Source organism: Anomalospiza imberbis, chromosome 1, assembly GCF_031753505.1.
Source record: "Anomalospiza imberbis isolate Cuckoo-Finch-1a 21T00152 chromosome 1, ASM3175350v1, whole genome shotgun sequence".
NCBI lineage: Eukaryota > Metazoa > Chordata > Aves > Passeriformes > Viduidae > Anomalospiza > Anomalospiza imberbis.
The window spans coordinates 96,977,954-97,005,210 of NC_089681.1; the positions used below are offsets into that span (position 1 = coordinate 96,977,954).

General features: G+C 36.7%; 1 protein-coding gene across 5 annotated transcripts in view; it reads left to right on the plus strand.

The window, feature by feature from the left end:
* The window catches only part of NFX1 (nuclear transcription factor, X-box binding 1), a 120,966-nt gene that overhangs the window by 59,854 nt on the left and 33,855 nt on the right, over positions 1 to 27,257 (plus strand). The window contains exons 19-24 of one of the 5 annotated variants that reach the window (XM_068201104.1): positions 426 to 467; positions 839 to 937; positions 4,941 to 5,007; positions 12,245 to 12,390; positions 18,890 to 18,991; positions 20,489 to 24,334. In XM_068201104.1, coding sequence (XP_068057205.1) covers positions 426 to 467; positions 839 to 937; positions 4,941 to 5,007; positions 12,245 to 12,390; positions 18,890 to 18,991; positions 20,489 to 20,564 — 532 coding nt within the window. In that variant the 3' untranslated portion in view covers positions 20,565 to 24,334. Of the gene's footprint in view, positions 1 to 425; positions 468 to 838; positions 938 to 4,940; positions 5,008 to 11,417; positions 12,391 to 12,807; positions 13,867 to 18,889; positions 18,992 to 20,488; positions 24,335 to 27,257 lie in introns of those variants that run through there. The other 4 variants (XR_011002718.1, XM_068201113.1, XM_068201123.1 and 1 more) reach the window with 4 other exon arrangements.

Consider the following 27,257-nt stretch of genomic DNA (forward strand, 5'->3'; position numbering starts at 1 on the left):
TCATCATAATCCTCCATAGACATGTCTTAACTTTCCTCTTTTTCCTGACTGATAATTTTTTCTGATTCATAGGAGTGACATCTTCTATTGCTGAGCATCCCCTCAATGCTCCTATCAACTTCATTCTTTGCTCAAATGATAAAATTCCCCAATATAACATCTAGTTCAGAAACTTTTCCTCAATTCCTATACCACCTTGGTAACTGCTGCTCCTGTTCAAGACCTAGAGAAGAGATTGGATGCTCAAAGATCTTTGATTATTGCTTGTTTGTTTATTTTTAGCTCTGTCTGTTCTAATACGATAAAATATTCTCACTCACTGTTGTTATTTCTTTAGGCTGTGATAATATGGCACCAACAAGCTACAGCTTGAAAAGTATGATTAGCAGCAGTAATTCTAATTTCAGTTTTCTTTCATAATTCAGGTTGCAATGTGACGAAGAATGCTTAGCTATTCAGAGGAACAGGTGGGAAATTAACTTGCTTTTTTTTTTTTTAACAGAAGTAGTCTATGTTTGGAAAGTTAATGCTATGTAGAGAAGAAATCTTTTTCTTCATGACCTAGAGAACAGATAAATGTGGAGAAGGTTCCTGTTATAAAGATCTATATTGAATGATCAGAAATCTTGCTAGAATATTCTAGCTCTAAATGAGTAGTTTCAAATGTACAGACCATATATTTTGCAAGTTATTCATTTGTATTAGTAGCCTGTAACTTAATTCTTTGATGACATGTGTGGATAGTTGGGTGGATTTATATGTTTGGTTTTTTTGTTGTTGTTGTTTGCTTATGTTTTTGTTACATTTTGGGGTTTTTTCCTCTTACCTTCAAATTTAGGCGCCTTGCTGAAGCTCTTGAAATAGATGATAATTCTGATCCTTTTAATATCCGTTCTTCTGGACCAAAGTACAGTGACATTTTAAAAGAAGATGCAAGGTATGTGTTTTAATGATGGCAGGTGTCATAAGTCAACAGTGTTGAGAGCAAGATGGGAAATGCGGAACAGTTCTATTTACTCTTCTAAAAATAGCTGCCTTGGCATTAGATGTCAGTTGAGGCAAAGGAGTTGATATGCACTTCTCAAGACCTCCCAAATGAGAACCTGAAAAGTAAAAAGTGCCTGACAGGTTACTTTTTTCTGTAATCAGACCAGATTTAAAATGGCAACATTATTTTACACCATTCTCACCATGAGTCAGTACCTGTACTTCTCACATCTCTACTGCTTTTACTCAGAACAAACTTCTACCTCAGTGCTCCTTGCAGACATTTCAAAACAAAGACAAAAATGATGACTAAATAATGAAATATGCTCTCATAGCCTACTGTTCTTTCTACCAGGTCTCATTTTTTTTGCCTTACTGCTTTTATATTAAAAATAAAGAAATGGAATTAATAAAATGTTGGATGCAGAGCAAAGCCTGTGCCAATGTGACTGCATAGAAGGTTGCTAGACTGAAACATCCTAAAATGAGGCAGTAATACCAAAAACATCACACCAATAAATACTTTGTAATCTGGAATGACAAGAAGAGATCAGTCACATTTTTTAAAAGATGTTGAGATGATGTGTCATCTAAGAGTTTTTACTCTTGTGTGTGTTTGTAGGCATGACATTAGTTTTTACCAGGTCTAAGTTTTGTAGAACAGCTTAGTATGTTTTCTTCTTTCTCCAGTGTTCTAATGCTGCATAAATTTCATTGTTTTGTAAGGATGTTTGCTACTTGAAAATCCTTTATTTGATTTGCTGGTATTTTGAAATAAGTGAAAATTTTACATAAGCAACCATTCAGAATTTAAGCAAAACGTCTTCTTTACTTCCAACTGACAAACCTACTGCAAAACAGCTGAATATTTTCATTGTGGGGCTACTGTTTTATTAGTATTTGCATTTAAAAGTGCTATTTTATAAGGATTGTTCTCTTAGTTGTGTGTAGAATATGGTTTGCTTCATCTTCTTAAGGAAACACAGCACACACTTTCAGTACAACAAGAAGGTGAAAATTTTGCATTGTGTGTGTAGTCTGCTGTGGTTTTTCAGAGTACAATTCTGTCTCGTCTTTCTGCCAGCCACTACCCATAGTACAAGTATTCATCTTTCACATACAGAACTGACCAGGATCATGCACTGTACTGCAGATGGTCGAACAGATACCTTGAAAAGTAGCCTTAATGCTTTCACAGTCCTCATTCTTTCTGTGACTTTACTTTGTAGCCTCTTTACACTGGTAATTTACAGTAAACTAATACACCAAGGCTATTCTTACTGAGTCATAGCTAAAGCAAAAGTTTTTTTTAATCTTCAGGTCAATTACTTTGTACATTGAATTACTGGATTTCATTTATCTAGTTTTAAAGATAAATGAGTTTCTACTTAGAGTAACATTACTCTCTTTACAAGAGCAGCAATCTGCAATTTGTGAATCTATATCTTTATGAATTTTCTTCCTTGACTGCTCCTGATGATCTTTTGTCTCAGTAGTCTAGCAAAAGATTTGGTTTTCCATCAAGTTGGCAGGATCCAGATATTCTGTCTGTTACAGTATAATTTTCAGGTGGCTCAGTATTCTGATGATTTCTGACAGATTAGTTTATTCTTGCTTGAGCGCATCACTCCAGTAATGCAGGAGTTCAGGGCTTGTGGCTTTCTACAGAGCATAAGTTACATACAGGATCTTAGAATGATTGAGAAACATGACAGCTGCCTCCCTGTGCAGAGTCACTGCCTCAAGAAGGTAGCAGCTGCCAAAGTCATTACTAGAATGCCATATTATCTCCTTCAGGCAATTAATTGTGTAGCTGATACATTGTCAAGAGCTGAAAGAAATGTATACCTAAAAATGAAGAAAACTTGAGAAAACTGTAAGAACTCCTGATTTTGAGGTGTAATCTTTAATTACAGAACCCTAAAGCTCCCAAATTGCAGTACAACTCCAGGTAACAGGAAGAAGATAAGCGAGTGTAAGCATGCCAAGATAATATGACTCCTTTGTAGGACAGTGACAGGAGAAGGGGACACCAAGAATAGCATGGTAATGCTAATCTTGCTGATGTATTTGTCCAGATCTGATAAGGAGTCAAAAGAAGTCTCTCCACCATATAACTTTACTTGAGGAGGTATTCTGCTGCCGAGGGGAATCCATCTTGTAGCATGGAGTTGACTACCAAGTAAGCACAGATCAGGGGGTACGCATGCACTGGCTGGACATCTCAGTTCTGACCTTTCTAAGAAGCTCCAGAAATACAAACAGAGAGTAAGCAAATGCTCAGGTTGATCTGTTGACATGAAGTTGGAGGATAGATCAACACAAGCGTCAATGTCCAATTGGACATTGACAATGTCCAGTTGGACATTGATGATGTTGAGGCTGCTATTTGTTGAATCAAAACTACTGGAGAAAGAGAGAACATCTGAAGTATCTAGCCACCTGCAGCTACACAGAACAGAATTTTCTTTGTCACTGGCTGTGCAAGACCCCATGTGTATGGACCATAAAAATTTCTGGTTTTATAGGCTCCTAAAGGGCTTTTTTTTTTTTTTAATGTATCCTCCAGTGTGTTAGCTGGTTTCTTAGTACACTTTTAAATATTATATATATTGTGGACCCTCTCAGTGGATTGTTGATACATGTGTTTTACCTGCCATGATCACTTCACCTTGAAATGTGGGTGTTCCTAGTGGGTTTGGTTGGGTTTTTTGTTGTTGAGTTTGGTTGGTTTTTTGAGGGATTGGGGTTTTTTTAACTTTAAATTATTGCTGTAGTATTTTTTCCAAAGCCTTATACCACATGAGCTGACTTTATATTTCACACCATAGGTGTCTGGAGGTCCCTTTCTTTTTAACTCTACCCAGTTCAGGTCCTTTTTCCAATTCTCCCAGTGTTAAACTTCTGTCTACTGAAGACCAAGGAATTCTCATAGCTACATGCAGTACCTATGTATTCTTGCTAAACCTTGTTTTGTTTACTAGTGATGGGCAAAGTCCATTGTATCTGATTGAATTATGTTGGTAGCTGAGCTATTCAGTGTTGTCATTTTGCACATTTGTTTGAGACCATTTTTGTGGTCTTTTGATGATACATGGACTTCAGCATCCAGAACTTTGGTAGGTCATCTACCAAAGATAGTTGTACTTGCTTTGGTAGGCACTTCTTCACTGGTTAAATTCTGACATCATTCATAAAGTAGTACTGTGTTGGTATGGAATAGTGTCTGGTTTTTGAAGAATTATTTACTATTAACCAGCTTTGAGGTAGGAAATCTTCGTGTAGCCTTTTTTCCCCATGGGTATGGTGGCCTAACAAAGAGCTACCTTACTTTTGAAGTTAGTTTACCTGCTTATTTAAGAACACAGCACAAAGTTCACCCTTAAGTGAAAGACTTGAAATACTGTGAGAAAGTAGTTACAAAAAATACTTCAAACAAATCCTTGATGTATCTCACATCAAGAATGTTTTATTTGCTTGCAAGTAGCCTTATGCTGCTTCTTGAATTCTTAATAATTTGTTATGCTTGGGGAGCTGAAGACCAAAATCAGTGAACTTTGTCTTGGAAAAGAACTTCACTTTGTTTATCCTATTCCCATTTTTGTGTCTCATCATATATTGTAATTAAGTAAATATATACAAGTAATTTAAAAACACCAAAATGGCAACTTCAAAATCGACATTACTGATTTGAAAGTGTAGAATTGTATTGTCAGACAGTAGAACCATATAATATAATTTTATTCTTGGTTCCACTTGATGAAGAGGAAATAATTATTTTTGTAATAGTGATGACATACTAACAATCTTTTAATGTGAATGAAACTTCTGCTTGAGTCATTTGTGTTCTTGTTTTTTTCATTTTGTTCTTGTTGAAAAATATTACAAAATATGAAGATATTTTATCTTTGTGCATTCTCTTGCCTTGTTAACCTATAATGCTGTTCTTGCAGGAAGGATATAAAATTTGTCAGTGACGTTGAGAAGGAAATGAGAATGCTTGTGGAAGCTGTGAATAAGGTCAGTATTCATATACAAGTTTGATATTACTAAACATTTTTAATACTCATAGTTACAAGTTGACACTAGATCTCTTTGGGCTCCAATATAATGCACAGTTTATTGTAAAAAGAACAAAATTTTTGGGAGACCTAGTAGTTCAGGTGCCAAACCTTGCTTAAGGATTCAAGCAGTGCTAGGCTTTAATGCATAAATGGATTATCATCATTTTTTGGATCTCCATTAATAAAATATTGTCAAAAATGATGTTTAAACATTCAGACTTTGAGAAGGAAAGCCTAGGTACTTCTGATCCCTGTAGTGGAACTTGCTCATAGATTTTTGGATACCTTCCTGTATTTGCCAGTGCATGAGGTTGTCCTCTTTCTTCTATAAGAAAACCTGGATTCAGCCACAGTGTTTGAGAGACTCCTGTATACTTAGAGAGGTTGATACCACAGATACAATCATATGTTTTTCAGTGATACCACCTTCAGGTCTGTCAGGTTAGCTTGCTGCTATTCCATGAAAGACCCAGTATATGTGGTTCAAAGGACCCTGTAAACTATACTATCCTCAGTTGCCCTTAGCTCAAGAAGGAGCTAATCTTCTGTAAAAAGCATAATTTTGAACTCCCTAGGCCTTAAGGACAGTTACTTAACTTTATTCCTTCAAAAAATTATGGATGATGTTTCTTAAACAATCTTGGTGCTCGTCCATCTATCTAATGTTCTTGCCGATTGCTTTTATCATTTGAATGAAAGACTGAAATGAGTCAGTCTGTGTCTAGTTATCAAAGGGGCCCCAGTGGTGTCATCCAGTCCAAGCTCCAAGCTCAAGCAGGGTCATCCTAGAGCACATTGCATGGGCTTGCAATCAGATAGTTCTGTAATATCTCCAGTGAGAGAGACTCCACAATCTCTCTGGGCAATCTGTTTCAGTCCTCAGTCACCCACACAGTAAAGAAATTCTTTCTTATGTTCATGTGGAACTTCCTATGCATCAGTTTCTCCCTAATGCCTCTTTTCCTCTTGGTTGGCACTATTAAGTGGCCAACTGTTAAGCAGCCAGCTATTAAGCTGCCTGGCTCCATCCTCCTTACACTCTATCTTCAGATACTTATTGACAAAAGAAATAATAATAAATTAAATATTATTTGTCATCTCTTCTTGAGGCACAATAGGCCCAACTCTCTCAGTCTATCTTTGTGAGATGGTCCAGTCTCCTGTCATCTTTGTAGCCCTCTGCTGGACTTGCTCCAGGAGCTCTATTCCTCTCTTGTGCTGAGGAGCCCAGTACTGGACACAGAATTCCAGGTGAGGCCTCACAAGGGCTGAGCATAGGAGCAGGATCACCTCTCATGACCTCCTGGTCACACTCTTCCTAGTGTACCCTGTCATTGGCCTTGTGCCACAAGGGCACAATGCTCTCTCATGACAGCTTGTTGCCTACCAGCACCTCCAGATCCTTGTGTGAAGATCTGCTTTCCAGCAGGTCAGCCTATACTGGTGCATGAGGTTCTTCCCCAAGTGCAGGTCTCTGTACTTGCCTTTAAAGAATATCAGAAGGTTCCTCTCTGCCCATCCTTCCTGCCTGCTGAGATCCTTTTGAAGAGCTGCACAATGCTTTGGGATGTCAGCCACTCCTCTCAGCTTTGGGTCATCAGTGAACTTGCCGAGGAGGAATCTGCCCCTTCATCCAAGTCACTGATGAATAAGTTAAAACAATATTAGAGCCAGTACTGACCACTGGGGAGCACTGCTAGTTACAACTTAACTTTCTGCCACTGATCACAATCCTCTGAGATCTGCTGTTCAGCCAGTTCTCGGTACACCACACTGTCCACTCATCCAGGTTGCACTTCATGAGTTAACTTATGAAGGTATCAGAGGACACATTGTCAGAAATCTTCCTGAAGTCCAGGTAGGCAATATTCAGTGCTCACGCCTTACCTATCTAGGGGATAGATAATTCTTTTATTGTACAGTCAGACTGGTTAAGCATGATTTTCCTTTGCTGAATCCATACTGACTAATCCTGATCACCTTGTTGTCATCCCATGACCTTGAGGTTGAACCATTTCCATCACCTCTCCAGAGACTGATGTGAGACTGTGTGTTCATTTGTATGGCCTGGTTTTTGGTAGTGGTGGAGTGGGGGTCACAGAGTGGCTTCTGTGAGAAGCTGCTAGAAACTTCCACCGTGTCCAGCAGAGCCAATCCCTGATGGCTTTGAAGATGGATATGCCACTGGCCAAGGCTGGGCCAATTAGAAATCATGGTAATTTCTAATTACCACTGTAATAACATATTTAAGAAGAAATCAAAACAAAGGTTGTGGCACGGTTATAATTCCAGCTAGTGAAGAGGAGGAGGTGAAAGCTTGTGCAGGAAACAACATGGTGACACCAAGGTCAGTGGAGAAGGACAAGCAGGATGTGCTCCAGGTGCCAGAGCTGCAATTCCTCTGCAGGCTGTTGTCGCTATTGAGAAACGGCACAGACTCCAAGAAGGCTGGTTTGCACAACCGCAACTTTAATGTGAAAAACTCTCCTCTTTATAGACTGACTCAACACATTCTACCTGATTGCCTAATTAACAAAAACACTTTTCTCACAAACAAGCCTTGAGAAGAGCAGAAAATCAGAGTAGAAAAACACCACCTGCAGGTTGTTTACAATAACAGGCTATCATAGTTTCTCTACGACTCCCTAAAAGTCTCACAAGTCCGCTGTGAGAAAACTTCTCGTTTTCTCGCTCTCTGACCAGGCTGTCACAACCACAGGCTGTGGTGATTACCATGATGAAGCAGGCAGGTTTGCAGCCCCTGGAGTTCCATGGGGGATGCAGAGATCCATCTGCAACGCATATGGGAGGTGCCCACACCAGAGCAGGTGGATGTCTAGAGGAGGCTATGATCTGCGAGAGCTGGTGGACAGAAGGGGCCCCTGCTTCCCAGCTGGAGCAGCCTGTCCTTGGAGGACTGTTTGCCCGTGAAAGAGTGACCTCAGTTTTGGGAGGAGTGTTTGCCCATGGGAGGAGTTTACATTGCAGCAGTTCTGTGAGAACAGCTGCTTGTGAGATTGGAACTGTGCTGGAGAAGTTCGTGAAGAACTGTCTCCTGTGGAAAGGGACTCAGTAGTCTCACAGGGGAATGACTTCTCTCCCTGAGCTAGGTGGAAGAAAAGCTTGGGTGATGAATTGACCAAAACCCTCACTTCCCTGTCTTCTTAGGCTGTTGGTGGGAAGGAGGAAGTGGTTGGGGAAAAAGGCCTTTAAAACCACCTATTTTATTTCTCATTATTCTGCTCTGATTTTGTTAGTAATAAATTCACTTTCTGTCTCTTAAGTTGAGCCTATTTTGCCCTTGGAGTGTTTTCTTACGGTCCTTAACTCATGAGCCCTTCATTAAATTTTCTGTCCTCTGTCCAGCTGTAGCAGGGGAGGGTGAGTGAGTGGCTTTTCATGGGTGCCTGGCATTTGGCCATGTCAAGCCATGACAGACTGACTGGTCTGTAATTCCTCAGAGTCCTTCTTGCCCTTTGAGAAAGACTGGGGTGATGTTTGCTTTCTTTCAGTTTTTGTGCACCTCTCCTGACTACCATGACCTTTCAAAGATGATCGTAAGCAGCCTCACTATGATATCCACCACTATGATGTGTCTCAGCAGTCATGGATGCATTCCATCCAGGCCCCTTGGACTTGTGGATATCAAATTTGCCTAAGTGTTCTCTAACCCCAGTCCTTGACCAACAGAAACACTTCCTTTACCCTGGTCTCCTGAGTCAGAGATTGTTCAGGGCTTGTCAGTGAAGACTGATGCAAAGAAGGTATTCACATACTCCATCTTTTCTGTGTCCTCTTACTAGGGTCCCCCCTCTGTTTGGTAATAGGTGCACATTGTCCTTAGTTTTCCTTTTGTTATTGTTTATGTGTTTGAAGCCCTTCTTTCTGTCCTTGTCATAATTGGCCAGATGTAATTCCAGATGGGTCTTCGTTGTCTCATTTCTGCTTACTCTTACAACTTATGTTCATTTCAAGTGGCCTGACACTGCTTGAGTCTCCTGTGTATTTAGTGCTTGAGTATTAACAGGAGTTCCTAGTTCATTCGTCTCATGCCCCCGTGCTCAATTTCTTGTTCACTGGGGCGCAGATTCTGCTAATTATACTCAGGTCCCTCCAACCTCAGACACTTGGAAAGTAGATGCATAGAATAGTTTTTTGTTACCTATATTATTTTACCTAAGAATAATTTATGTAGTGTTGTGTTGCTTGTGGTTATCCTATTTTACGTATTCCTTTATACGTTACCTTTATCATACACACATATGTATGCAAGTCTATACACATAGATCATTCTAGATATAATTGCATATACCAAATATATGCTTATACTAATACCAAACCAAGATATGTAATTATATTAAAAAGGGGCAACCATAGGTCTTGAATTTGCAATTAGTGACATCAAATATGCCAGAACAAGAGTACCAGAGAACTCAAGAGCATCTACAGTGCTTTAGTTTTCAGGTCAAACCAGCTATTTGTTAAATAACGATCCTACAAAGCAGACAAATAGTGTCTGTTAAGTAGCATCTACATTGCAGAAGAGAAGGAAAATACAAAAACAGACCACATCTCAGTCTTTTCCCTGCCTGCCTAAGGGGCAAATGACCCAGTGTACCCAGCTTTTATCATGATTAGGATGAACCATTTAGGGCCACATGACAAGTAAATATCTCAAGGATCAGTTCTGTACCATCCTACCTATCAGGCTGTAGGGAATTTCATAAAGGTATGAGAAGTTCCCGGAAAGCTCCCAGAAATCAAGTTATGTTTCAAAAGGGAGGAGATTTCCCAGGGATTGAGGTGAGGATGACCAGCCTGTAGCTCCCTGTGTCCTCCTAGCCTTTTTTGAAGCTAAAGTGACAGCATGTGTGGAGGCCATGCTCTGACTCTCTTTTCCTTCAAAATTGTGGCATATAGAGTGTAAAAGGGAATATTTCCCGTACACTGTAAAGTTAACTTGCCCTTGTACCCAGTTCTTCTTGCATAACTTTTTATTTTTGTGAAAGACTTAGAGGCTTTATTTTCTCTCTTGTGAGAATCATGTTTTATCTTGCAACCCATAGGTTTATGTAGCTAAAGATTGAATTAATATGGGTAATGTGGCATTATGCAGGGAGACTGGATTTAGTTTTTCTTCTGCCATGATCTCAAATCCTCTTCTCAAGTCTTTATGCTGGAGTCTCTGGTTGGTTGGTTGTTTTTTATGATTCCTAAGTTTCTCTGACTAAATATATGGCTTGTTTTCTTTGTTTCTAGATGTATAACTTTACTTGTATTAAAAGTATTTTGCATGCTAATCTATCCAGCATTTCATGTAGCTCTGCCTGTATTCAGTACTATGTCTTTCATACTGATTAGTGTTACTTAGGCTTATGCATTTTACTTCTACTTTTAAATTTTTTTTTTCATTTTACCTTTGGAGATGTCCACTTCAGCTTAACTGGATAAATGCATAATAAAAAGGATTTTGATACTGAAAAGTTTTAGCATTAATATGATTCAGCTCTGTCTATCATATATGACTTTGCTTGTCTCATAAATACCTCTTGCCCTACACTCACCAGTATGAACTCTGTCTAGCATAGCAGAGTCTTCATGGTTGATGTATGTAAGCAGAAAAGACAGAGGACATGTATATCCAGTTCTGTCTTCATAGGGACAAGTATTGTGATATTTTTCAGAGCATGGAACTATCACCACTTTTTTAAAACAAGCATACTAGTCATCATAAATAGGTGCAGAATCTACAGAGTTCTTCAAATTATTGTATCTATGCTGGAAGTGTTGTAATAGCTGGGAGGTTTATTACTGTTAATTGCAGAGTAAAGATAATGTCTGTCAGCATGTGATTACCCTGAAGACTTACAGAAATGGTTGACCACAGTTTCTGGTCCAGTTACTCTTTGTAACTTAGCAATTTCATAATCTAAGAGACAGATATTAATCCTCTATTTTCAGGATAGCTGCAGTGTACCCCTGGTGACTTGTTCTATTACATGTGGTGGTTTTTACATTAATTTTGGTGGCTGACCTTTTGTAAATCCACACTGATTGTTCCCAGGGATTTTTCTCCTCCATTTACCTAAAAACAGATTTGAATTTTAGCTGACCAGCCGATAGTTCTTGGGTTCTTTCTGTTTGTTTGTTTGTTTGTATAGTTATAGTTATATAGTTACAGTTGTAGCAATTACCTTTCCTAGTCATTGGGGTCCTTTCCCATTCTTATAATCATTCAGAGGTGATAGAGAAGTGGGATATCATCCTGGTCTCTCAGTGACCTTAAATGCACTGTCTGCAGTCCTAGGAACTTACGGATGTTGGGATTTCTCTAGAAGTCCCTGACTCAAACTTATTCTACGACAGGTAGTTTGTTTTCCCCTTGAATCCTTTCTGTTGACCCAGAGACCTAGAAGACTTCATTGGTGATCATGAAGGCAAAAGCTGAAGCAGTGTCCTGAATCTGTGAAAGCAGACTGAAGCACTGAGTGACTCATCCTTATATGCATTTGTTGATACAAATTGATCCAACCCGTTAAGGACATGGGCTCATAGGTCCTTGCTTTTTCGTTTGTTCTTTTACTGTTGATATAATACTCAGTGCTGAATGAAGCATTATCAGTCTTTGTTAACGGATAAAAAATAGAACTTTGGGGTTTTATTTAATAAAGAATCTGCTGATGACATTACATGAGGAACTTGCAGATAAATAGCTTCTTTGGTAGAGGGAAGTGATTGATAAATCTGACATCTTTGTAGCTATCTACAATATTTGCATTATGAAGCCAGTCTGCAAAATAAAATTTGATCTGATGTGAATTTGGCAGATCATTTTAAAAAATATAAATTCTGATAAAAATAATTTTGTGTTGTTTTTTGGGATCAAAGTAGAATAACTGTAATCAGGATTTGTATTTCTTCAAACTTAAAAGATACGCCTGTGTGGGCGTGTGTAAACTTTGAGGTGATGGAAACAACAGAGAACATACAATTTAATTTTGGGGGATTAAATGAATAATTTCAGATGAGTTTTCTGTCAATACAGAGGTCTTAGCAATTTGTGGTATTAATTTTGTCATAGCAGCAAAATGTGAGAGATAGAAACACTTTTTTCATTGTTTTCTTCCCCCTGAAGGAAAACTTCACCTTTTTTTTTTTTCTTCTTCTTTCTTAACCTTTTCTGTTGAATTCAGGGCAAGCATACAAAGAAGAGTCATTGTTACCCACCAATGAACAGAGATCACCGCAGAATCATCCATGAATTAGCTCAGGTTTATGGCATTGAAAGTGTGAGCTATGACAACGAACCAAAGCGCAATGTTGTTATCACTGCAGTGAAGTATGTAATTCATTGTTGCTTTCAAATCTTTACAATATAGTTTAAATAATTGGATGGGTTTTTATCACTTATCAGTGGAGTTTATTTACAGTGCAATTTGCAAAATGCAGTAATTTCCAGTAGAATAATTTTTAAAGCAGTTTTTGAATTGATAGTTTCATGGGCTCATTTACTCAAGAAAATCTTCAGAGAAGACCATTAGAAATAAAAAAGCTAAGAAAATATTTTGCAAGATTGTTTTCCATTCATTTTGGCAGTAACTTTTAGTCATCAGCTAGATTTAATAGAGGTATCAATAATAATGTATGTAATAAAATTTTATGAAAACTAATTGCTGGGTTGAGAAATCAAATTTACACCACCTTTGAAAAAATCTGGTTATTGTAACATTTCTCCATCTAGATGAACCTATCACAGAGTAGACTCCATCTTTAGTTAATGGACAAAGAGGGAACTGGAATTACTGCAAATGAAAGAGATTTTGTAGCAAGAATGAAATGTTTTGGAGAACACTCACAGAAGGCAGTTCATAGTAGAAAAGAAAATGAAGGGAATATAGCTAGGAAAAAAACAAGCTGATTGCATTACAGACATAGTATGGGAAGGCCTCTCATATCAGGGCTTCACTGATTGTGCTCCTTACTCAGCAGCATATTTAGTTTAGTGCTGTCAAATTGTGATTATTTGACAACCAGTTGTTTTTAACTGTAGATATTGACTGCAGTTGTAAGAAATTTCTCATCTTCCATGCTGTTAGGGTGCTATGAGCTATTCCTGAACTTGTTCATCAGTTGGTAGCTTAGCTACAATCTTGATTTCTTCCAAGAGCGACGGAACATTACTTTGATCTTACAATGTAAGGTACTTTTTGTTTCGAGTAAAGGAAGATGAGCAAAGAGTTCATATTTGAAAAAGCTTATTAAAAAATAAAGAAATAAAGGGGCAGATGAGAAATTAGTGAAGATGATAAAAGGAGCAGGGCAGATGATTGTGCTTTAAAAGCAAAGGCATATTCTGCAACTTGAGAATGGGAGGCCTTCCTCTATATGGTTTTAAGACAGTTTGCACACTTGCTCCTTCTCTTGGGTTTCTCAGGGAGTAGCATACTGTACAGAATGCAAATGCTTCTATTTCATTACTGCCACTCAAAAGACACTTGAGTGGTCTACTGAGACTATTCTTCAGCTGCATAGCAGTATTTCTTAATTTAATGGATTATTCCAAAGTTTCTTTTAATTTTCTTTTGATTTGCTACTTCTTCAAGATATAAAGAACATTGTAGCCTCACATGAGTAATAGCTCATGTTCTAGGATGATATTTTTTGAGTATTTCACAATGGCTTCTTCAACTCCCAGAGCTAGTATTCACCAGAAAGTCAAAATGGTTTTGTTTCATTCTGTCTCAGCAATGCCTTTGTATTTCTGTCATGGGCTCTTTCATGTATAAATAAATGAAAATCATTCAGGCAAAAAGACAATTTCTTCTCTTCCAACTCCACCATTGTGTCATTCAAATATTAACATCCATATACAAGTCTGTTAGAAGGGTGAGAAAGTCTCCTTGGTGCTAAGAAAGCTTCCTCTGACCAGGCTTCTTCCTGTTTGGAGATCTAGGGGCAAACTTTGCCCTCTGCCTCCATCACCATCTGTAAAAGTTGGTCATATTAGCTGCATTAGAATCACTCATGTACAGCATTGCCCATATAACCACAGAGATCATTCCCAGTATTGACTGTTAAGCTTAATCTGAATTACAGTTCAGGGTGTCATTTGAAGTGTAAGACCCGTAGTGGATCCTTGCAAGTGCCTTTCTCTCTGCCTACATGTTGGTCATCTCTGCAGTCACCATCTTTTGAACAGTTGCAATACCAGATCCTTTCTGAACAAGGTTCAGAGGTAATATCCAGACTGTTGTGATGAGAAGGGTAAAGCTTTCCTTTCGAAGTACACACTTGTGTTTCACTGTACCTGTCAGTGGTTTTTTTTAAATTTTTAATCAGATGAGTAAAAAATTCCTCCTTCTCCAAATAATTCTGGATTTCAGAGCCCATTAAAGGGATGCCTGATTGTTTTTATGTAATAGCCAGTGTATAACCAGCTTGTATGGACTTGAGACATCCTAGAAGTGGTTTTGAGGGCATTCATCCCTGTAAGACCCATCATTTTCCTGTTACTTCCCGGAAGAACATTAGGCTCAGTTTTTCCTCACGAACAAGGGGACTTTTCAAGAAGGTGACAAGATCCCACATGGTTCTCACTGAGAAAGCCACATGGTGTCATAGTTTGATTGACATGTCCTGTGGGGTTTTGTCACCCAGAATTTTATTTCCTTTCAGTAAGGTCAGTCTGAGAATGTTTTGAAAATGGTTACCTAGAGGTAGGCTATACAAAATCAGCAGGATCAAAGACCCAAAGAAATTAAACCCCCTTTAAACACATGGAACATCCTTATTAGATCATGACAGTTGCATCACAGAAAGAAAACACTGCACATCCCAGTACATTTAAGTACAAATACTGCTAAAAGGTCACAAGTCAAGGTGGTTTTAACACCAGTCCTGCTTCAGAAGAAAGCTGCATCTTTTTCTTACTGTTTTTTTCCTTAAGTGTTGACATTGTTTGCCCTGAGAATTGTATGTGTTGCTTCTGGAAAGCTTATGACATAGAATATATGAAGTTTAAACAATCAGGAGATTGTTAAAGAGCCATTTGCTTCATTATTCCACCTCAACTGTTATCAGTTTTTGGAGACATTTTTCACAAAATCTGCTCTGTCTGAAGGATGTTGGTGCATTTTTGCAAGACTACATGGAATATGTCTGGAAGACTGGTGGACAAAGAGTTTTGTAGTAGTTCATACCAAAACAGTTCAATGCTGATCCATCCTGTAGTTACAAAAATTGAGCTTAAAGTCTTGAAGAAGACAAATTGAGTCTCAATTTCCACATTTCAGTTTTATACAACAGGCCATCCTGTCAACAGTAGCACTGCCTTAAAATAAGCAGATAGTTTATGTTCATGCTTTTCCCTGTACTGCTGTTAAAAATGTGTCATCTCAACTTTGTTGCTTGAGGCAGGCACTTGGCTTTTCTTTTCCTTACTTTGAGAATAAGTTAATGAAATGAAGAACAGCATCTTTCCTATCAAAATGTCCAAAATACTTGCAGAACCTTTTGTTTTCATATCAACAGTTCTTTCACAACTAATGATAGATAACCATGGGTTAGGTAGGGTCTGCTTTCTTTCTTATTTCTGGTAATTAATTAATCAAAGAGTTTTTTCCCATTGTACATCCGTTTAGTTGAATTCAGTTGTTTGGGGTTTTTCGACATGGGCTAAATGTGAGTGACTGTTTCATCTCTTTTATCTCTTTTTTTTTTTTTCTTTAACCAATCAATGTGCCACCAATGTATACAGAAAGTGGTGTTAATTTTGCTGGAGTGTAAGTTTATAAATTTTTGTGTCTAAATCCCCTGTGGGTTTTTGGTGTGTTTTTTGTTGTTGTTGGGGTTTTTTGGGGATTTTTTTTTAAGGGATGCTAAATTTTGTCAAAGCTAAAACATGTCTAGGCCTTCATGTGACCAAAGCAATTTGGTTCCAGGGTCATCTCTGATTGTTCACAAGGTTTTGATCCCTCCTGATTTTTAAAGGTTTGCTATATTAACTCTCTGCATCCTGGGAACATTTAACTTTAGAGCAGAACTGCTGATTTACTTTCTTGAAATGCAGGAACATTCTCTTTTTTCAGTAAGATTTTTTTTTTAGCCAATTAGTAGAAATTACTGCCACATTTATTCTTCCAAGTGTTCTGTTCCCAGCATTTCAGAGCTGTCATTTATTTTCTTTTTTACTATACAAGTGAGAGATATAGTCTGATATTCTAGAGTAAGGACAGACAACTTTAATTGTTGAAGGCCTTTCTAGCCTTTCTTCTTTTTTTGTTTAATTACCTCCAGGCAATCTGCTTTCCATGTTTTTGCATATTACAGTTGATAAACATGAAAGACAACAGTATACCCTTGTATCTACCACTGTTGTCTTTTTCCACTTAGAACTCTAGAGTTGAGTTTTAACTGAAATAGCAGTGTGAGCATTTAGCTTTATATGGCAGGCTTAGAGCTAAGGGAGAAAAGGACGTTTTTACCATTTTAGACGGGAGAGGAAAATCAGCTGTTCTCAACTGATAGGACTGTTAAATACTTGTTGTTAGAGTGTACATGTAAACGTAATATAACCTTGAAAAAATTATGGCCAGTGACAAGTAACTTTTTTTCCAGATAATGAAAACGTTGACTACTGGGGAGATGGGAATGCTTTTTTAATTGGTCACCTATGTTTTTAAGACCTTTTAGTTCATTGGAATAGACTGTCAGTGCTCAGCTTAAAACAATACTGAAAGGGGCTCAGGAATTACCACTTAGTATTTTAGTGGACTTTACCTTGAAAATGTTGTGGAGTTTTTCATCTGTGTTGCCACAATATCACAAAAATTTGCCCTTAAATACAGACTGATAGAAACAAGACATTATTAAATAAAAAAACATGAAGATAATGGAAATAAGACAAATACATAATTTTTGTAAGCTCTGAAATAGAATTGGTGTTCATCTGTGTACTGATGTGAGATTTCAACTGCTCAGGGAAATGGGGGAAAAGTATGAATTATCAAGTACATGACAAAGCATGGAACTCAACATATGCACATTTCTGGAATTATAAAAATATGCAACCCATTGCTTTGCAGCATTGTTGCTATTCAGTATATAATTTTGAAAGATGCAAGATGCATGTGTTGGTATTCATTGAGTAGGAATTTAATGTAATTACCCAACACAGAGAATCTCATTATTTGGAGGAGTATATGTAAAAATGCATGAATAAAGCAAATAAGGAGGAAACATCCTTATTTAGTGCTTGACATAGAATTATGCAGGTTGGGAAAAGATCCTTGAAATCATTGTGTCCAGTGGTACTATCAAGTCTACCTACCATTAAACCAAGTCCCTTAAGATACCTACACATCTTTTCAATACCTCCAGGGATGGTGACTCAAGCACTTCCCTGGGCTGCCTGTTCCAATGCTTGGCAACTGTCTGAGCAAAGACTGTTTTTCTAATACCCAATAAAAACCTTTCTGGAATGCAGTTTAATTTAGTGTACAAGAAGTTGTTTGGTCTGAAAATGTCAGTAGCATGGGTTTAGAAGAAAGTGCAGGAAGGGTAAAAAATTGACCTTGATGAGGTTTAAGAATTTTAATTTATTCAGCTTATCTGCCCCCAGATAAGATGAAGAAGAAACTGTGAATGGGAAAGATGCTAACAGTGGAAGCTCTTTCAGGCTTACAGTTATATCATCTAAGTGAAATAAGACAAACTCACTCTTGAAAAGTGGTTCATGAATTTAGAAGAAATTTTAAGATATCTCCACAACCTATTAGAGATAACAGTGTGTTTGGTAATTATTTGGATTTGTTTTTTTAGTTAGATGCCTTTTTGGAATGATCTTTCTAGGACTTTTTTTTTCCCCTGGGTGTTGGGAGTTGTTTGTTTCCAGATTTTTTATTTAATATATATATATCCTTCCTCTTTCTCCAGCCATTGCAGCCTTTGGTCAGAGATTGCCAGCTGAATTTGAGTGTGATTCACAGCCTAAAATATATAAGTATACATGCCTAAAGTACATTGTCCTTGTATACTGGAGAACATACTGCCCTGTAACCATAGCCATAGGGTGACCCTTACACTGCAGATGGGACAGGCACAAGTGTGATGCTTCATTGTGTGGTGGCAATCACATAATAGATTGTAATTAGCATGGAGGACAGAAGAAGCTGATTTTTTAATTTCTCCACTCTAATGCATAGTGGTTTTTTTTCTGATCTGATTCACCTGGAACTGCTTACAAGGAAGAGGCAGTGTTGTTTGAGGGAGTGCCTCTTAGCAGAGTGCTGTGATCAATGAGTTTAACATGATTTTACTGCCAGCATTTGAGAAGGTGCTTCCAAAATTTTAGATAGTATGTTGTAAAGATTCAGTGAACTGTGTTCTTGTGGTGCTGAGTTAAGCTATTAAGTTGTTCCTTCTGATTTATGTCTTTGAAAGAACAGATATGTTGCCCTAGAACATAAGTATCCCAGTTTTGCTATTTTAACAGTTGATCATTTAGTGCACTGCATAGTTTCTACTATGTGGAGTTGTGGACGTCACATGCAGAAAAGAAGTCTGGGTACCAATGGTCAAATCTAGTAAGCTGCTTCTGCATCTTTTATAGGTAGCAGTGAAGAGACATTTAGAATACTGGATAGATTTTTGGTAATGAAAATGTACTTTTTGCATTGTTGGTCTCCATGGCTGGAAAATTAAATATTTGAATAGATGATTTAAGAATACAAATGTGAACTCTGACACCAAAACTGCTACTTACAAATATTACTCATTCCAAACTTCTTAATGAGTATGATTTCCTACTGAACTAAGTAATCTTTCTTTTATTTTTTTAGAGGGAAATCTGCTTGTCCAAGCAATACCTTAACTTCTGTGCTAGATAAAGAAATGCAGAGCAGGCCTGCACCTCCTCTTCTTTATTACAAACAAACAGATAAGTAAGGAATTTGAATTTAAAACCTTATTCTTCAATTTTGTGCTGAGTTCCCCAAGGAACATATTCCTGAGCTTCAACTTCATATGCCCTGTTTCTGCTTTTTTCCCTTTTTTCTGCTTTGGAGCTTGCAGCATGCATTAAGATGTTCTTTCCACAGAAGTAAGCCTGAAATTAAGTGATAAGAAAACGTAGGATTGGCTGTGTGGTATAGGGGTAGTAGTATGACAAATATTATCAGATTTTAAAATTATTTTGTAATAAATATTAGATAATCGGGAAGAGAGTGCTGTTTTGGAGGTTTGGGATTCTTGGGTTTTTTTACCTTTAACCAAGAGTAATGTCTTACTGGCATAAAATAATTTATTTGAACTGGTACTAAATGTATTTTTCTTGTGTATATATGACTACACAATTGATTAAAGGTGAACTACAGTTTTTGTCAGATAGTGAGAATTACTGACGATAGGATATATAAGGCATCTTGGTGAATAGTCTTAAAAGGACAGTCTTTATGTTGTATGACCTACCAGCTTCAAATACTTGTAGTTATCTCATAGTTACGACTTTTTTTTTAATGGGTGTCTTATTATTTGTTTGGGTTTACCTTTCAGAAGTGTTTTTCTCCCAAATTTTTCGCAGATGAGCATCTGAAATAATGTTCAAGTATCTTTTGCAGAAAGGGACTGCTTAATGTTGCAGTAACTGCTGTTGGGTGCTGCTGGAATACAATCTAGACAGTTCTGAAAAAAATTAAATAGTTTCAAAGCTAAGCATCTAGAGCAAAACATATTTCTAGAAGGATTGCTTAAGGTGTAACTCAGTGTCAGTTTTAATAGGTAGTTACTGTTCGTTTCCACTTCTGTGGGATTGCTGTCTTCAGTGACCCTGATTAATGCTATGGAGTTATATAGCAAAATTAAATAAAGGGTCTTAGCCATTTATTTTTTATTACTAGAAGTAAAGTTTCTTTAGAAATTCTTAATTCTGCAAAATCTTTTGGAAGATCTTATGCTGTCTTACTGAGAAAAATCTTTACAGTGTTTGGATTTGCTGTGACCATGACCATATATTTTTTGTTACTCTTGCTTTAGAAAGCAAGTGGGTTTGGTCATCAGCTCACATCAATAGTATTTATTTTGCTATTTCCTTTAAAAAGGCATTTTGAACATTTAGTCTTCAGTACAGTATCATTTTTGTAACAAATATTACTGGTAAATTACATTTTCTGGTAAAAACCACTAAAGAAATTTTATGCATTCAGACACATGTTGATGTACATTAATTTAATCAGTCTTATGTTTTTGTCAAAATTCAGTAAACAAAGGCTTTCTGAAGCATTAAGGTATTTTGAATAAAACTTAGTTTAAAAGTACATGCTATTGACTAATGCAGTGTGTATGTGCACACTGAGAGATTGCGTGAGTTTATGATTCAGTTTACTCCGTATCTTTTTTTTTTTTTTTCATGTATGTAATATCTAATATTCTTGTAATTTCAGGAGCAGTGGAAACAGTGGTTTATCCAAACCATTAAAGGAAGAGCCAGTAATTGACTACTTTGATGTCCAGGACTGAAGTGATTGATGTAGAATCATTGAGATGAATCAGAATCACATAGATTATGATACAGAAGCTTAGAGGTGAAAATACAAAGTTATTGTGTGAGGTGCTTTTTTATTATCTGTCAAATGATCGGTTATTCAACATATTCGTAATTAAACATCTAAAGTTAGATATGCTTGTTTAAAAAGTTAAGCATTTCAACAGTTTATGTAAGTGCATAATACCTAATACTAGTATGGGTTTTTAAATCTGGGTTTGGTGCAGTTTTGTATCTAATGTGCCGTCAGAATAATGTAGATTTTCATTGATGATTTTTAAGCAAGGGAACTGGTGGTAAGTAGATATATTTTTGGAATATTAAGAACAACAATAAATCTCAAATATTTATTTTGACGTATCTCACACAACTTAAAATAGACTAGAAATAATCTGTGAAAAAAACCTAGTTGGGATATTCTTGAAGTATTTTCATGTTTTATTAATTCACTTTTGTGTTATTGTGGTAAATTTGAGAATTTGAGTTACTCTACTACATGGAAAGAAATACAAAATTTAAGTATAAATATATACATAAATGCCTATTAAGAACACAGACTTGCTTTGGAATCTGAAGAACCAGTATTTGGGAAGGTGAGGAATTAAAACTTACTCTAATTTATCACAAATTTGATGTGTTTAAAAAGCAAAAAAAGCAAAAACAAAGTAAAAAACCCAAACTAAACAACAACAAAACCAACCCCACAACATGAGATTACTAATACTACTACTACTTTTTTATTCAAGACCTTGAACAAAATCAGACTTCATATATTATTTTGTTGTTCTGTGCATGGTTTTATTGTGGTTTATATTTTTTTTCCTGTACTGTGCAAGCTTAAGATGAATGTGTGAAGTTTGGTTTAAGTATGTTATGAATTTGGAATAATACTTGTAAAATTTATAAGTCCATCAGCCTAACCTATTTGACAATGGAAGATCTTTGTTTTATGAGAAATGCCATTAACAAAATGGGATGACAGTTTAAACACTGAAAGACACCTGAGTGGTCTCATGATGGTGAATTGTTTCCAGATCTTGATTTAAGATAGGTGAGTAGCTCTCTAGGAGAGGAGATTGTAGGTCTGATCAGAAGAGGTGGTACAGCTCTGAATTTGAGTCATATCTGTTCTCCTGAGGAGAAATTTTTTTGTATTAATAGCTTTAGGAACTCTGATGCACTCTGTTTCTGTTCCTTGTGGCTGCTACGTGTAATACTAGAGTTGAGTCCCCTATACAGCATCAGAGGCTGATGATAAAAGGGCTCACTATGTTATAGTGTGAAATTTGTTGCCAAAAAATGGAAGGCATTTGCTCATGCTTAGATTCACTTAGAGTTATCATATGACCCTGAGCCTTAACTATGAAGCATTCCATGGCTACATTTCAAATGAACAGCTCAAGAAACATGGAAGAACAAGAAGTAGAAAACTCAGAAACCATATCTGCCCCCCCAAATATTTTGAAAATAAAATACTTGCTATTATTGTATATTTTTGTAGGAGTTTATTATTTCACCTTTTAAAAAATGCAGTCTTAAATGTTACTAAACATTTGAAATATTTCAGGTGAAACAGGTACCTTCAAGAGTGTTCAAGCTTTTAATTTGTATCTAGTGATTTAAATTTGCTTTACTTTTTTTGTCTAATACTTCGTGAACAGAAATGAAAATTAAATCACTATGTCTTACATTGCCCTTAATATCTTAAGCAAATTATGGTTTGATTCTACAAAGTGTATTGCTAAGTTTAGCTGAAGAAATAAGTTACTTCCACGAATGTGTTTCTTCAGTCCCTTCCGTGTGAGGACTGTATCTGTACCAGTGCTTGCAGACAAGTGCTGAGTCAATGTGGCTAAACAAAGGCTATTCCTGGTTTTGAAACTCAGAACTATGTTAATATAGCACTGACTTAAAGCTAGTAAGACCTCTAGGAAGAATGTATATAGTTACGCTGCAGAGGTGGGTTCTAGACAGGAGCTGGCACACCATGTCCAGTGAACTGAGTCAGAGGCATGTATACTGGAGCACACACAGTTGGTTTACTATAGGTAGACTTAACATTACAAAAAATCAAAGTGGCTTAGTTGATAATAAATAGAATAAAGCTGAAGTCTACTAACTATTCACAGTTTCACATGAATATAGCCAAAACCATCACATTTGTGCCTCTGATTTGAAATTTAAAACCTAAAAGGTTTTCGTAGCATTATTTTCAGCTCTGCTTAGTGGAATTTTTATCAGATTATGACATTAACATAAAAACTCAACATCTTTGGTGAGACACATTTCAGCAGTCAAGTTGCCACTGCTTGTAATAAGAAAATGGAAGTAATCTCAATTTCTCAAGCTAAGATTAATAATTATTACTAAATCTGTTCATACTGAGAAGTCATACTTCTTATCACTTGCATCTTAACTATGTGAATGTTAAAACATTTTTATAGATCTGTATGTTCCACATTTCTAAATCATGGCTATTAGACCTATACCTGTAGTAATGAAGAAAGTCACAAGTACCAAATCTTTTTTTTCAAATGCATTTGAGTAACTTGGTTAAAAATATGATACTGTATGTTTACGTGTGAAAGTGATTTTCCCCTCAGCTACCTAGCCTTAAGAAGGAATTAGCCTTAAGAAGGAATTAGCAAAGGCTAACAGTGGTGCTGTTATCTCTGTTTTGCTTTGCTTTTGCTGCAATGTATCAGTGACTTTCATATGGAATATGGAATAGTAATAAAGGCTGGAGTTTTGATATATGTGATAGCTTCATATTGCACGTGTGCCTTGTGAAAATACTTTTCAAATAGCTATTTTTTAAATCTGAGCTGGTGTTTACACCTTTTATCTAATAGAAAAATAAGTAGATTAAAGAAATCTTTGCATCAGTGAAGTCAGTGGCAAAAATCATGGTGACATCACTGTAACTTATGACTTCAGCTTCAGTATGCTAGCAGTTTTCCACAGCCCTAAGAATAATATTGTCTCCTGTAAATATATTTGAAGAAAGTACTTCTCAGTAAGCATCTTTTGAAATAAGTTATGTGATACCAGTTGGAATTCATGCAACTTCATGAAGTGCTTTTAAAATTGTGTTTAAAATAGGCAGATAGTTTGGCATTTGGGCTGTGCTGTTGCCTGTCTGTATAGCTTAACATATTTAAAGTGTTCTGAATATTCAGTATTTGGGTTTAACATAAAATTGTATAAGATACATAAGTAAACTTCAAGATCACTTGTTTCTGTGGCAGTTTTTACAGTATCTGCCTCAAAATAAGCAAAGTTTTTCTACAACATGTGTCATTTGTTGAAAGATTTATATTTAACTTGATTTTGTCAAGTTACTGATGTAAAATTACTTCCTTTACAAACCCAAAATAAATCTAAATTTAAAGTTCAGTGTTTTTGAATTGTTGGCAAACTTCATCTAGGTATTCAACAGTCGGAAGACTGAGACATCACAGAGAAACAAGTGTAAAGATTTAAATGGACATTTGGGGAGTTCCTTTTCCTCAAATTTTTCAATAAAGTATGTGGTTTCTTGGAATTGAAGTGATTTTTAAATGAGTGCTGTATGAAGAATAAAGCAAATAAAGAGGGCTCCCCAGAAAATGGAGAGTATGCTGCCTTTTTGGAATTCAGATCTACAAGAGAGATGATTCTGGATAGAAATGTGCGTTTTGGTTATATGAAAAACCTTTATTATGTCAGCCTAAATGCTACTTGACAATAAAATACATTATTTTAACTTACGGACCTTTCATTGTTGTTTCTTCACCATTAAGTGGTAATGGTGAATGTAAGGCAGGTGATGGGAGGGGAAGTGAGGACTAATGTTCTGTGGGCACTAGATATAACAAATTCAGGATGATATATGAAGGGTGGAGGGATGATGTAAAAACTCTGCTATCACAGTTCAGTAAGTGACAGGAAGACTCAAAAAGCAAGCAGTCTGAAAAATCAGAAGTTTTAAATAATTTGAACTGGCTCCTCCCTAAACTTTTAACCCAGGTCATGCATTTTCAGCAGAAGCCTGACTTGATATTTCCGCTGAAGTGCGAGATGGCTCACAGAAATTCAGGAAGTGATCTTAGATTGAAGAGTCTTGAAAGACAGATGAAAACCTTTTAGCTTGCTACTCCAACTGCCTTTAAGTTTGGACTTTCAGGATATTTTTGAAGGATGAGGATGGCATGTTGCAGGTGTACAAGCATTGGAAAACATGTTAACTGGAAATTTTGCCTGAGAAAAACACTGCTCTTCAGTTTGGTGTGTCATGGACTAGAGGGAGACCAAATGCATCTTCCTTGTCAGTGTGTGCAAATAGCAGCAGAAGAGACAATCACTTTTGCTTTCTGTTCACTTTTCCATGTTTGGAAAAGGTTTCGATAGATACTATTGTTCAGATATTGGGTTTCAAGTATTTTAGCCTTTGGTAGATATTGAATTCCCAGTAGAAACCTTCATATTTAACAAATGCTGTTCTCATCCTTTACTAAAATGTTGAATTATTAAGATGGTTGCAAATTTTTATGTCTAGATACTTACTACTTAACTGTAACCAAGAATATTAGAACCATTAGAAAGGGCTTATGTAGAGAGGATGTATTTTGGACACTCTTGAGCTTTAAACCAGGTTTCTTAGTGTTTGTCATCTGAAGATTTTTGAAGAAAGTAGTGCAGTGTCTTGAGCAGATGGACATGTTGATACTGTCCTATGAGAGCAAGGTCGCAGAAGGATCCTAGGAATCTTATGTTATTATCCATTGATAATAATGCTGTTTCAAGCACAGTGTTTTTATTATGTTTCCAAGTCAAGATGTCTAATTTAGAGTTTCTATGGGAAATACATGTCTCTTTCAAAACAGGAAGTTATTTTTATCACTGAAAGAATATTTTTAAGAGCACAGATCAAGGCATATCACCTTTCTGGTATTTCAGACAACCCTTTTACCAGTTTAGGTGCCATTATGAGCTACTGCTGCCTTCTTTGGAGTTATTTTCAGTGAAAGGAATAGGAGCAAAATAGGTCTGTTGTGTCAAGCTCAGCTATGCTTGCCCTTCTCAACATTGCTTTCTGTGAAATGTTCAGGAACTGCCCCCTAGTAAATGGTTTGGTTTTCTGATGGATCTAATATGTGCTTACTCCAGCATCCAATCATCTTACTACATTCACATTTAAGGTGTAGAAAATGTATTCTAGTCAGAGAACAAGAGGGTTTGATTTGTAAGGAGATGTAAGAAACAAAACTAAAAGCATCAGCATAAAGAAGAAGCTATCCTAATAGAACTCTTTTTATATGCTAGTCAAAAGGCTGTCTTTCAAAATGTGTACGTAGGGTAAGTTAACATGGGAGCATTACTTATAAATCTAATTTCTAGGATATAAAAGCTGTGGTGAAAACTGTGTTGGATGTTGGATAGTCACCTAACAAACAGGACAGTCAGGAAAGTACATTCTGTCCATTCAAGGCACCTAGATAGCTCACCTTTTTTTTAATGAACAATTCAAGGAATTTTTAGAATTTACTGATATCACATTAAGTTAGATGCCTCTTACAAAGAAATGCTGTTTCAGGAAGTACTAATTAAAATCTTCAGTCAGTGCAGTAACTCGTGGTGAGTACTGACTCAGATTGGTGTTTAAATTCAGTATGTTGGCATCAAATAAATAGGTGCCAAAATTTCTAGTTAAGCATGATTGCTTAGGAAGGACAGTTCAGCAGCTTCAATTAAAGTCTTCTGCAATTTACATTATATTCTATTGAAGTAGGCAATGATTAAACAGGTATTGGATTGAAATATCAAATAATTTTTATATAAGGTGTATTTTTGATAACATTATTAGGCATTTAAGGAGTGTATGTCTTAGCTGTCGGCTGGTACCCAATTACTTACTAAGTGAGTAATGTACTTATTAAGAACTGATAAAAGCCCATATTAAGTTAATTTTTTAGTCCATGGTTTTCCTGTTTCTTCCAGTCCTGGCCATGAGAAATTATTATTAATCTTCAGCCTAAATGTATACAAAGCCATGGACCTAGAATGGAATAACCTAATGCAATTGTACAGGCTGGAGCTCATTGTCTTGATAGCAACTTTATGTAAAAAGAACTGGGTGCCTGGGGATCCTGGTGGACAGTCAGTTTACTGTGAGTTAGCAGTGCACCCTTGTGGCAAAACCAGCCATGCACTCTGTCCTGGATTATCATCACAAACACAGCAGGTCGAAGGAAGCCATTGCTCTCCTCTATTCAGCACTTTTGAGATTACTTGTGTAATACTGGGTCTCGCTGCAGGCTCCACACTATAAGAAAGACTTTGACTGAAACAACTCAAGCAGAAGACCACCGAGTTGGTCAGGAGGTAGGAGTACATGACGTGACATACTGGAGAGGTTGAAGGCACTGGATTTGTTCAGCCTCAGAAAGGAGAATACTGAAATCTTTACTTCTGTCCACACATACCTAACAGGACGTATAGATAAGACAGAGCCAAAGTGTACTGTAAAATGATGACAGAAAATAGAAGTTGAAACAGGAGACATTACGACTTGATACACACTTTCATGAGGAAGGTGGTAAAATACAGGATGAGTTTAGTCAGATATGTTACAGAATTGTATTCTGTGAAGACATTAAGAACTCAACTGTATGAGATCCTGAACAACC